The 13954-nt window shown below is 42.8% G+C and overlaps 1 protein-coding gene across 7 annotated transcripts in view; it reads right to left on the bottom strand.

Annotated features, from left to right (window-relative positions):
• EHBP1 (EH domain binding protein 1) overlaps nt 1–13954 on the bottom strand; it is a 547128-nt gene that overhangs the window by 190192 nt on the left and 342982 nt on the right. For all 7 annotated transcript variants that reach the window (XM_089671985.1, XM_089671988.1, XM_089671986.1 and 4 more), the window contains one exon: nt 8610–8753. In XM_089671985.1, the coding sequence (XP_089528111.1) occupies nt 8610–8753 (144 nt within the window). The remainder of the gene's footprint in view (nt 1–8609; nt 8754–13954) is intronic.

Raw genomic sequence — 13954 nt, 5'->3', positions numbered from 1 at the left:
CCCTAAGGAATGGATTGACCATATGGGTTGTACCCTAAGATATGAAAAGGTAATTTACCAGCACCGTGGTTGCTCTTCCAAGTTTGAAAGAGTGTTGGGAAGCTGGCTCCATGTACCAGGCTTACCAGGCTTATCCCCAGTGGATTTGGTCATGATAAGAGTTAGGTCATGGATACAGGCCTGCTAAAGGCTGGTAATCACTACAGTAGCTGATTCTAATGTCTGCCTTACAAACACACAACTGTCGTTATTGCGATCTTTGACTGTTAGATGGAGATGTGTGACCAAAAATAACTGATGCCTGATTGTAGCTTTGTGAAGATGAGAGCTATATTTCATTAATTACTCCTGTACGTTATATCTAATACTGTGAGCATTTAATTTTTAATATTGTGAGCATTTCTGGAACTTATATTCTTGAACATGTTCTAAAAAAAACATATATATATATATATATATATATATACATATATACACACATATATATATATATACACACACACACACACACACACACACAGGTGTATAAAATCAAGCACCTAGGCATGCCGAATGCTTCTACAAACATTTGTGAAGGAATGGGTTGCTCTCAGGAGCTCAGTGAATTCCAGCGTGTTACTGCAATAGGTTGCTACCTGTGTAATAAGTCCATCCGTGACATTTCCTGGCTACTAAATATTCCACGGTCAACTGTTAGTGGTATTATAACAAAGTGGAAGCAACTGGGAACAGCAGCAAATCAGCCACAAAGTGGTAGGCCACGTAAAATAACAGAGAGGAGTCAGTGCATGCTGAAGCGCAAATTGCGCAGAAATCGGCAACTGTCTGCATAGTCAATAGCTAAAGACCTCCAAACTTCATGTGGCCTTCAGATTAGCACAACAACAGTGTGTATAGAGCTTCATGGAATGGGCTTCCATGGCCAAGCAGCTGCATCCAAGCCTTACATCACCAAGTGCAATGCAAACCGTCGGATGCAGTAATGTAAAGCACTCCGCCACTGGACTCCAGAGCAATGGAGACATGTTCTCTGGAGTGACAGATTCTCTTCTTTATCTGGCAATCTGATGGAGGTGTCTGGGTTTGGCGGTTGCCAGGAGAATGGTACTTGTCCGACTGCATTGTGCCAAGTGTAAAGTTTGGTGGAGGGGGACTATGGTGTGGGGTTGTTTTTCAACAGTTGGGCTTGGACCCTTAGTTCCAGTGAAGGGAGCTCTTAAGGTGTCAGCATACCAAGACATTTTGGACAATTTCATGCTCCCAACTTTGTGGAAACACTGCGCACCAGTGCACAAAGCAAGGTCCTGACCTCAACCCAATAGAACACCTTTGGAATGAATTAGAGTGCATCCGACATCAGTGCCTGACCCCACAAATGCACTTCTGGAAGAAATGTCAAACATTCCCATAGACACACTCCTAAACCTTGTGGTCAGCCTTCCCAGAAGAGTTGAATCTGTTATAGCCGCAAAGGGTGGGCCAACTCAATATTGAACCCTACGGACAAAGATATATATATACACACACACACACACATACACACACATACCACAATAGTAGTAGCTATGGCATTTTTGTATTGCTGAAAGTATGCTATAAATTATAATTTCCTTCAAGTCAACAAAATACACCGCTTCATAGTAATCACAGAAGGGCTTTGATTGCAAAAATGGACATGGTTTTGTTTCTTATTTCAAAATGAGCAATTCAGGAGAACGCACCATAAATATGTAACTTTCAAAAAACATAAAAATTAAACATGACAAAAGTGCTTCTAACAAACACGAGCAAAGAAAGTCCTGGGCAGAAAAGGGATTGAAAAGACAATGCTCTTTTCCCCCTCCTCCTCATTTTGCCAATTAGATGGCCAAAAGCTGCTTTTGTTATCTACAGATCTAGTGATCATATCTAAATCTGTCACAATTATCAGCATGGCAGAGCTGTCCTTTCAATCAATGTTTTCCAATTAACATCAAAGCACCAAGGTTGCATTCTGTAAAGTTCCCTTTCTTTGAGAAGATCCCTGTTCTCCCTCCCTCTAGAAATGTGGAAAATAAAGTTACAGGTTTAATTGCCACAAGAAGCCGTAGTAAGATGAGGAGGGGGAAAAAAAAAGCAGCTTTACTTTGCTTTGCACAGGACGACCAATTTAGTCCGGTCTTTGAAAGCATTGTGAGGCTCAGTCAAAAGCAAGGCAATATATCACATACTTACTCTGCTAAGTCCTAAAATAAATACCGTTGCTGCTAGCGAAATGAAAACACCACCAAGTGGAATTAAACATTTCAGATTGTTGCTAAATCTTAAATTAATTACAGAGTTAATACAAGGGCTGCCACCAGACATGCACCACGTTAACCCATTCTCTGCCTCCCTCTTTGATTACTCAGGCAAAGCTTATGTGCACATTATACTGCTGGTGTCAAAGAACAGACCACTATTCCACTACTCATGCATTCTTTGGAGGATTTGTGCCTTCCTTCACTTCTCTTTTAACCTAGTTTTCTTTGTGAACGAAGAGTTGAGTTCAGTTCAAGGCAAGTTTCCAACACTTCAAAGGATCCCTAAAACCAAATATCTAAGTGTTATATAAGTGATTCCTGTACCAAATGAATCATGCATTGCTAATATTTCTTATGATTTAGACTTCATGCACACTGGCTTAAAAAAACGCCAGTGCTCATGGCAGAAAAAACAAATTGCTAATTTTGAGCGGTTTTTGTACTAGCGTGTTTTTTTTTCTGCCAGACAAAATGCTCTCAAAAATGCAAAATAGAAAGTTTTTTTTTCTGCCCCTAAACACTGAGCTTAAAAAACACCTCTAGACTACCCAATGTGCATGGACACATAGGATAACATTCCTTGCTTTTACAGGCAAAACGATAAACTCCTCTAGGAACAGCAGGTTTTTTTTTTTTTTTTTTTTTTTAAGCCAGTGTGAATGGAGCTTTAGAAGGCTAAGGCTGAAACATTACTATAGAGAGAGGATTGGGAAAAAATGTGACACTGCTTTTAGCTGCATAGGATAGTTTGAAAGACAGAAATTCTTGAAACCGGTTTGCAAGCAACAGTATATATATCTGGGTAAGAATATCACTAGACAAATGGGTGATCTGACCATCACTAGTGATAAGGAGGTAGTGTGGGGATCAAAAACCAAAACACTTTTAATGTTCTATTAATAGACGAAAAGGGAGCAAATAACAGAGGTTTACAGGTAGGGATTACATACATTAAAACTACCTGCAACCATAAACAGCAGTCACATATGGGTACAGATTAAATTAATGAAAGATAAGCTATAATGGTGGGATCAGCCAAGCATTTGTATGCCTATGAAAAAGGAACAGAGAGAGCAAAAAAAGACACCCCTAGCGCTAACTTATCTTGAGGGAAAACAGCAATCGGTCTAGAAAATCTAACCCAGCTAATGAATTTATCCCTGTAAGAAAGGTCGGCCAGGGGCTGTCTAAATAGGTCAGGGAGTGCCTACAGACATATGATCATTTCCTTATCCGGATTGGATGAAGATCATCTAGTGTTTTTCATAGTGTGAAATCCACTTTACATTTATAATGAAAATGGGTATCTCTACAGCAAAAAGATCTTAGGACAACTCAACCTTAATTAATAGATCTATACAACTGGACAAACTTAATGTCTGATCAAATAATCTAGATCTGGAACCTCTAATCTGAAACCTGAAAGAGGAGATGCTATATCCTCTTTAAGATTTCACCCAGCCATTTAGCCAGCATCAGCTCACACTCTAAATGATAGCCAGGGAAACGGCAATGGTGCAACACACAGGTCTATCAGCTTCGGAAATGCCATTATGAAAACTAAATCAGCGTGAATTCCCTGGGGATGATGATCTTACAAGGTCATCTGGGAGGTTATCGGTGGGGCACTGAGAGAAAGCTAACAAAGCAGGCTTGATCGCACCTGGCCTGTCACGTTGCATTTCCTTCAGCATGACCCATGTAATTGTGCTGGGACGGAGACAGACAAGTAAAAGTAACTATTGGCCTTTCATTTATTATACACAGGTAAGGGGGTCTGTTTCAGGTGAGAATAAAAATGAGCAGAACACATTATTTAAAAAATTGGGGGGTTATAATTACTCCCATAGCACTTTTTATAATTGCCTCCATATGGCCTCATGGATTAATTTTTACAAAATGCAATGTACATGGTGTACGTTGTACATGTGAGGCATTACAAAACAGGATTTTTTGTTACTAAAGCTAGCCATAGATGGATCGAAATTTCAATTCATCTATGGGCAGGCTGGTTGTATAGATGTCAATCTCTCGATTGGCTTCTGTACAACCAGCCTGATGGGTATTTGTTCGCTCGATCAGTGCCGCCAACCCTGATCACTGTATTGTTAACCAGCCAAGATAACCCGTTCCTCTATGCTTAAGCTTTGTGCAAAAGCAGTAGCAGCAGTGATAAAAATAAGAGGGGTAGGACCTGTGCTCCCTATTGAACTCCAAGAAAAGGATTTTGCAGTAAGTCAAAAGTCTTGTTTTCTTAGGCTCCATGCACACCCTGCAAAAATCACTTGAAAAACTGCTGGAAAATAAAAGCTGGTAATAGCTTTTTAGTAGTAGCGTTCAGAAGCTAGAAAAAAAGCTGTTAGGAGCTTATCAGAAATAAGTTATTTCTGATAGGCTGTGCCAAGGGATGGGGGAGAGCTGCTTCAGCACACAGCCTGTGACTGACAGCCCCAGCTGTGCAAGTTTCCCTATGAGCTTGTGTATGGGGGGGGGGGGCTCTCCTTCACTCAGGTCTCAGACTACAGTTAGCTCACCTCTCTGAGCTGCGTGTTGTAAGACATCATCCCTCACCTCTGAGCTCAGAAAAGACATGTCAATTCTGGAATTTAGAAAGAAGTAGAAAAGAGATGGCTACAGAAAAACAGGTACAATTTATGTAGGAGAATTGTGTTATCGCTGTGTATCACCTGAGGCTAGTCACTTCATGGGTTTATACTGTATGTAAGGGTTTACAACCACTTTAACCATTCACTAAGGGACACATGAAAGAAGTATCTCAAAAACATATGGGATGTCCAGAAGCAATCCGACTGAGGTGTGGGAAACACAGAAAACAAAATGCCAACAAACCCACAAAAACGGTAAACTGGGGAAAACTTGCTGCTCAAAAGAGCAGCCTGAAGGTCATTGCGCCCAAAGTCTGCATTCACCTGAAAAAACGTAGAAAATGGAAGATTATGTGGCAATTTTGCAATCTGGGAGCAGAAGCCCGATGCTAAACAGTCCAATGGCACTTACTGAGCTATTGGAGTACTCCTTGAACGCAAAAGTCAGAGCTTTGTCTTTACACCCATAGACTTGTATGATGAGCTGCCTAAACAACCTAGAAATGGTGGAATGAGAACCCTCAAGAATGACAAAAAAAAGTCAGTCAGCCTGAAAGAAGATGTTGCTGACAGATAAACCCAACCAGCTTGGACCCCATCAAAACAATAAAGAGAAAACTCCTTGGGGTGTAAAGGGGAGAGACAGAGATATAGAAGAACAAATGTCCTGGTTAAGGTGAAAGGAAGAGACCATTCCTAGCAAGGACCAAGACATCAAGACAAGCCTGTCCCTGTCTAGGAGAAGAAAAGGTTCTCTACAACAGAGATCTACTAACTCAAACTCACAAATGTGATGGCAATATGGAAGGTCACCTTGTGCGTGAGTAGGAACAGAGGGATAGGTTAAAAATGTGGTTTTGATGTGCTGACAGAACCAGTTTAAGATTCCGTGGAATTTTTTATTTTTTTTTAAACGGATTTTAACCGGACTCTACAAAGACAGAATTTTTGCTTAGCCCGCTTAATTCACAAGTAAATATATGAATATTATGGACATTTTCTGTTACTAAATAGTCATTTTAGGAATACAGACAGCTGTTGACAGGCATGAAGTGCAGTTACCCATACAGCAGCTTCACATACCTGCAGCAGTTTTTTATACAGTAATTCTCTGCTTCACCCATACTGCCGGGCCCTTTTGATTGGGAACAGCTTTGGCACATCCTCAAACTGTTGAAGCTTATCCTCCCCATGTAGCTCACATACATTCTTATTGACCACTAAGGAAGACAATCATAGTGATGGGTCAATTGGTTGTGTTGGGGTGGGGCTTAGCAGCAAGCTCTGATACTACCTGGAAATGTCAAAACTGCCTGATTAGACCATTTAGGTGAAGCAGAGGATAATGAAATTAAACCTGGCCATAGATGGATCGGATCTCAGTTGGTTCAGCAGGGACCAAGCCACGTTTTGATACATGTATGGGCAGGGTGGTTGTACTGAAGTTGATCCATTGATCAATGAAATAAGAAATAGTGTCGTGCTCCACTACCAATTGCAAAAAAAGTGTAAATAAATAAATAACAATCCAGCTTCGCAACTGTGTGTAACGATATATCTGCAATTATATTAATGCTACAAACATGTCGGTATTAAATCCTTGACTTTGATACTGCTTCCAGTGCTACGATACAAAATTATTAGCTGTGCAGTTCACCAATCATAAGAAAAATTTGTACCCCTTGATCGGTTGTGCTCTCACCTGGTGTATATGACCAAACCGTTAAGTGAGGTCATAAAAGACTTGTGTCCCTTTAATGGGGCTAAGTGGTAAATGGATGGGATGATTCCTCTTTCCCTGGGATGGATGAACGGAGTGTTCCCTCTTTCCAGCAGGTGGTCTCCTTATGGGTTTTCCTGGAGCTGGATAGGTGGACGGGAATATCCCTCTTCCCACTAGGGGGTCTCCTTGCTTCCTTAGGAATTTTTCTCCATAGGTATAATGGCCATGGAATGTAATAAAAAATATAGTGCCTTATCTTTCTGTATGTTGCGTTAAGCGTCGTGACGTCAGAGCCCCTCCCCTACACGTAACACCACCGGGTCACGTGCCTGAATCAATTCCATCTGATGAAGGATCCCCCTGATCCTTGTGTGACCCCACCAGCCTGCTACTGTACTGGACCAATTATAGGCCACTGAGATATTCCCTATTCCTCAGACACACTAATACGGGCCCCTTGTATACATGTGGCTGCGAGGTGGGAAATTTGTGGGCCACAGATGATTGGCCCAGAACAGGTGAACGCTTCTTGGCAGGCTCACTCAGGTGGGTTTGGACCACAGTAGTATCTGAATATGCCTGAGCTCATCCCTAACAGGAACTAGGGATAACTAGTTCACACGCACATTTTCATATATGGGAATCGTCGTAGAAGCTTGCATAGAAGCTGTCTTATGAAGTATGCTTAGTATCCCAAGTATAAATACAAATATAATAACTGCTCTAAACAAAAACAAAAAACACACAAGTCCCAAAATAATAAAATAGTCCTTCAAAATATCAAAGTCATTCAAAAATCTCAAAATCAACCTCCAGGTGAAGACAGCCTCCAAAGTGATTTCTGAAACCAAAAAAAACCAAAAAAATATATAAACACAAGCTTAGTAATCCTCCAGGCAGGGTACTGATATATAATAAGTTCCTCCAGAGGGATCTTCACAGCCACAGTATTATACTCCTCTCCGCATCAGTCTCCAAACGATGCCCACCATAAATGAAACCACAATAGCGTAATTCCGTAAAAACTTGCTCGAGCGGCCATTTTGGATCGTGGAAATCTCGATCTGAGACACAGGAGAGGATCTGCTGAGGATTTGTGGAGGTCTGGCTGGGCTGATTTCTTGTTTGATGGCAATTTTAAAGATGAAGATATATGTGAGCACATGAATAAAGGATATTCTGTTTAAGTTTTTACAGAATTACGCTATTGTGGTTTCATTTATGGTGGGCATCATTTGGAGACTGATGTGGAGAGGAGTATAATACTGTGGCTGTGAAGATCCCCCTGGAGGAACGTATTATATATCAGTACCCTGCCTGGAGGATTACTAAGCTTGTGTTTATATATTTTTTTGTTTTTTTTTGTTTCAGAAATCACTTTGGAGGCTGTCTTCACCTGGAGGTTGATTTTGAGATTTTTGAATGACTTTGATATTTTGAAGGACTATTTTATTATTTTGGGACTTGTGTGTTTCTTTTTGTTTACAGCACTTATTATATTTGTATTTATACTTGGGATACTAAGCATACTTCATAAGATTATCACACTTTTTGGGGTTTAAAGTGTTTATATGCGTTTTGGGGAAGTTTGTTAATAAGGGAAGGGTACACCGTATTTAATTGTCATTATTTTGCACTAGGGGGTTTATTTGTATTTATATACTTGGGATACTACGCATACTTCATAAGATTGCATAGAAGCTGGCCATACAGCCCTCAATCTTTCAAATAAAAAATGTGCATACCCTGCTTACTGTACCAAGGCAATATATATATATATATATATATATATATATATATATACACACACATATACACACATACTGCCTTGGTACAGTAAGCAGGGTATGTACATTTTTTATTTAAAAGATTGAGGCTGTATGGCCAACTTCTATGACGATTCCCATATATGGATATATATATAAAATATACACCTGATATACCAATTAAAACAAGGATGTACAGATATATCTGAAGTATATGGATGGTCATTCATACTTCACTTAGCTGCTTGGTGCGTGTAGAGGCTGCAACATTGTTTCTCTGCTTATTTCCTGCTTTCAGAGCAGCATCTCTTCTGGCTTGTTCTAGTAAAAGTCGTGCCCGTTCTTTCAGCTCTTCTTGTCTGGACAACATTCGTTGCTTTAAAAAGAGAAATAACAACATGACATAAAAGTAAGAAACCAGTAAGTAATATACACAACTTATAACCCACCTACATATAGCTGTCATCACGCACAGCTCAGCAATTCATTGACCTCTGGACATCAGTTTGATGCCCAGCATTGCATTTTAAAAGTATAGAGTCCATTGTGTTTACATTTTGATATTTCAAGTAGAATCACTTGTTGATTTGGATATGAGTGCAGTGTCTAATTTTCACCATTGAATTTTTTGGTATCCTGCTGGCTGCATCTCTAAGGTCACTGATAAACCTGATACTTATCTCCTAATACAAATAACAAATCCAAACTTGTAAAAAAAAAACCCCCAAAAAAACAAACACCCAAAGATTTCCATGGTTTCAGCACTGCCTGACTAAAGCATGAGAGAGAAGTTTCACAACACAGAATTAAACATCCAACTCCAATGTTAAAAGCTCCTAACAAAGTGCAGCTGACAAAGTCCCACCCAGGATGTAATGTACACGGGGGAGGAGTCACGTTTGCGGACATCACCCGCGACTATCTTGTGGTATGATTGATGTACATTGTTTTATTCACAGCGCTGTACTTTGCACTTGGTATCAAGTGCCAGATTTGTAAGTGTGTTTTTAACTTTTCTTGAGTAAAATATACTTCTTGGTAGAGAGCACTATTTGTCCCTCTCTTGATTTTTTTATATACTCGGCATATGTCTGAAGATTGATCTGTCTGGATAAGCGGTGCTACTGTTTCAAGTGTTAACCAAAATGGGAAAAGTGTGATATGACTGTCCTGTTAGCTCAGGGATCATGCTTATAAGGTGAGCAGCCACGACTGAATTTGGTGACGGGATTGGGTACCTTTGGTACCCGTGTGATGGAATTAAGTAAAATGACCATTTTTGTAATGTATATATGTGTTGTATGTATGTCCTTTTTCTACTGTTTTTTTTAGTATTCCTTGCTCAAAAATGGCCGCCAGATACACCCCCTCCCATCGAGTGAAGAATGTATGTTCAAGATAGAGCCTCCTTCCTGTGCTATACCCAAAATGATGACACACAAGCCCTGAAGGAAGTTTGCCTTATATGGACATGACCAATCAGAAGCATAGTGACACTATGCCCACATGACCTCTGCACACAGCCTTAGTTGCTTGCCTATAAAACCTCCGTGCCTTATCTGATTAAAGATGAAGTTTCATTGTCTGAACACGGCTTCAGTGTGATCCTTCTAAGTGCATGCACTCTACAATACAGTGAATTAGGACGGGGGCAGATACTCAATAGACGATTGGTCTAGTCCAAAACACCCAGATGATTGTCATGTCACATCTCTGATACACCATTATCTCTTCTTCATTGCTGGTGATCTGTTTTCTCTACAAAGACTTAGTTTTATGAACTATTTTTGCACTGCACTTCCTTATGAACATTTGAGATTATGACATGACGTATTGTGAAGTTTACCTTTACGTGTTCAGCTTGCAATTGTAATTTTGGATATATGTTCAGGCGGCACTGATTGTTTTTTTTTTGCAACTGTAACGTTACCCCAAAAACTAGGGTGTTATGTAATGCGAAAAGGGACATAATTCCAGACGTGGGTGCTTTGGTCCACCTTGGCTCACACCTACCTATGGGTCATTGTCCTATTGGACATTCAGTGTAATGGAAGGCCTCATCAACGTTGGGAAAAGGGAGATGGTGGTCCAAGATACAGAACTTGGTATTAGGATATTATAACTAAAGGTGGCCATACAGGGATCAAACTTTGGCTGGTTCAGCAGGGATCTGCTGAATTTTGATTCATGTATGGTCTAGCTCAGGGGTCCTCAAACTTTTTAAACAGGGGGCCAGTTCACTGTCCCTCAGACCGTTGGAGGGCCGGACTATAGTTTTATAAAAAAAAGAACAATGGTCATATCCTGTACTGTGTCCGCATTTGTTCAGAGACTGCGGACATACAACAGCGGTGGGAATACTGGGCCGGCCGCTCTATAAGACGCACAGACATTTCCCCCCAAGTGTGCCTTATGGAGCGAAATAGTGTCCCATCATTGGTGTCAGTGGGAGGAATAGTGCCCCATCATTGGTATCAGTGGGAGGAATAGTGCCCCATCATTGGTGTCAGTGGGAGGAATAGTGCCCCATCATTGCTGTCAGTGGGAGGAATAGTGCCCCATCATTGGTGTCAGTGGGAGGAATAGTGCCCCATCATTGGTGTCAGTGGGAGGAATAGTGCCCCATCATTGGTGTCAGTGGGAGGAATAGTGCCCCATCATTGGTGTCAGTGGGAGGAATAGTGCTCCATCATTGGTGTCAGTGGGAAGAATCGTGCCCCATCATTGGTGTCAGTGGGAGGAATAGCGCCTCATCATTGGTGTCAGTGGGAGGAATAGTGCCTCATCATTGGGAGGAATAGTGTCCCATCATTGGTGTCAGTGGGAGGAATAGTGTCCCATCATTGGTGTCAGTGGGAGGAATAGTACATCATTGGTGCCAGTGTGGGGGGGGGGTGGAATAGTGCCCCATCATTGCTGTCAGTGGGGGGAGGAATAGTGCCCCATCATTGGTGTCAGTGGGGGGTGGAATAGTGCCCCATTGTTGCTGTCACTGGAGGGAGGAATAGTGCCCCATCGTTGGTGTCAGTGGGGGGAGGAATAGTGCCCCATCGTTGGTGTCAGTGGGGGGAGGAATAGTGCCCCGTCGTTGGTGTCAGTGGGGGGAGGAATAGTGCCCCATCATTGGTGTCAGTGGGGGGAGGAATAGTGCCCCATCATTGGTGTCAGTGGGAGGAATAATGCCCCATCATTGGTGTCAGTGGGAGGAATAATGCCCCATCATTATTATCAGTGACACCAATGATGGAGCACTATTCCTCCCACTGACAGCAATGACACTTAACTAGCCGACCCCTGTTCCAGCATGGTGCTGCTGCAGCCAGCATACCTGGTTGCAGCAGTACCATCTGCACGGCACACTTACCGGGCGGTTAGCTGTCCTCCTTCCTTCACTTCGGCCTCTCCCTCCCTTGATTTTCACGGGGCCGCTCGGCACCGCCTCCTCGCCGGTGATTGGCCGCCTGTGTGCCTTTCCTGAGCTACAGTACTGGCGCCCAATCACTGGTGAGGAGGCGGAGCCGAGTGAGGGAGCGGCCGGAGTGAATGAGCTGCGCATCCTGGACTGGATCAACGTGGGACTGGGACCGGAGCCAGGTAAGAGACAGCAGCCCCCTGCCCGCCCCAGTACTTAGTGTCCCCTGCCAGCGGGCCGGATGAATGTGCTCGGCGGGCCGCATGTGGCCCGCGGGCCGTAGTTTGAGGACCCCTGGTCTAGCTGGTTGAACACAACAAACCAGCTGGCAACACTGATCATTGTATTCTGAAGGCTCCCTATCAGCAGAACACAATAGTGCTACGGGAGTGATTTTCCCATCCACCTCGAATGTGTGGATGGGGAAATCAGCACATTTTTATTTCATTTAAAAAAAAAAAAAAAAAAAAGTAAAATGTATGGTCTAGGCCTAGGTTGTGTCCAGGGACCTCTATACGGCATTTAAGTAGTGATGGCACTTTGCTGTGTTTTTTTTACCAGTTTTGCATTTGGCTAGGGTCAATGTCACTACTGGTAGCATGAGGCGATACCTGAACCCTACAGAGGTTGCACAGGCAGTCCAACTCCTCCAGGATGGCACATCAATACGTGCCATTGCCAGAAGTTTTGCTGTGTCTCCCAGCACGGTCTCAAGAGCATGGAGGAGATTCCAGAAGACAGGCAGTTACTCTAGGAAAGCTGGACAAGGACGTAGAAGGTCTTTAACCCCTCAGCAGGACCGTTATCTGCTCCTTTGTGCAAGGAGGAACAGGATGAGCACTGCCGGAGCCCTACAAAATTATCTCCAGCAGGCCACTGGTGTGAATGTCTCTGACCAAACAATCAGAAACAGACTTCATGAGGGTGGTCTGAGGGCCCGACGTCCTCTGGTGGGCATATGCTCACTGCCTGGCACAATAGAGCCTGATTGGCATTTGCCATTGAACACCAAAATTGGCAGGTCCGCCACTGGCACCCTGTGCTCTTCACAGATGAGAGCAGATCCACCCTGAGAACACGTGACAGACGTGAAAGGGTCTGGAGAAGCCGTGGAGAATGTTATGCTGCCTGTAACATTGTCCAGCATGACCGTTTTGGTGGTGGGTCAGTGATGATCTGGGGAGGTATATCCATGGAAGGATGCATAGACCTCTATAGGCTAGACAATGGCACCCTGACTGCCATTAGGTATTGGGATGAAATCCTTGGACTCACTGTCAGACCATACACTGGTGCAGTGGGTCCTGGGTTCTTCCTGGTGCACAACAATGCTCGGCCTCATGTGGTGAGAGTATGCAGGCAATTCCTGGAAGATGAAGGAATTGATACCATTGAATGGCCCCCACGCTCACCTGACCTTAATCCAATAGAACACCTTTGGGATATCATGTTTCGGTCCATCCAACGCCACCAGGTTGCACCTCAGACTGTTCAGGAGCTCAGTGATGCCCTGGTCCAGATCTGGGAGGAAATACTCCAGGACACCATCTATCTTCTCAGTAGGAGCATGCCCCGACGTTGTCAGGCATGCATACAAGCACGTGGGGACCATACAAACTACTGAGTACCATTTTGAGTTGCTGCAATGAAATTTCAGCAAAATGGACTAGCTTGCTGCATCATTTTTTCACTTTGATTTTCAGGGTTACTTTCAATTCAATTGTCTGTAATTTGATCATTTTCATTTACATGAAACGATGGGGCATCCTTACGTTCCTAACACATTACCCAGTCCATATCAGTATAGATACCCAGCATATTTTTCCCCATTGAGATCTAATGTGTTTTCAAAGTGTTCCTTTAAGTTTTTTTGAGCAGTGTATTTAAGTTTCCCTTCATACATAGCTTAAATCCAGGCTTCTTCCAGCTGGTCATGCGACACACTTGGCCCTTCTTATCTGGCATCAGCAGTGGGCAGTCCTTAATGATGAAGAAAATGGTGCACAAGTAGTAAATTGTGCTGTTCTCTGCAGCATTCCCCTGTGAGTGCAAGCTGTCTTGCTGACAAACCCTCTGGAGGTGCTGACTTGCAGGATGTGGACTATGATGCTGGGTTTTCAATCCAACCCAGTAGAGGATCAGCAGCAGGATGTCAGAGCTAAGAG

Source organism: Staurois parvus, unplaced genomic scaffold (genome assembly GCF_062004578.1).
Source record: "Staurois parvus isolate SC_StPar_1 unplaced genomic scaffold, SC_StPar_1.0 ptg000117l, whole genome shotgun sequence".
In the NCBI taxonomy this organism is placed as follows: Eukaryota; Metazoa; Chordata; class Amphibia; order Anura; family Ranidae; genus Staurois; species Staurois parvus.
The sequence above is the reverse complement of the archived record's forward strand: the minus strand, read 5'-3'. Positions and strand labels throughout refer to the sequence as shown.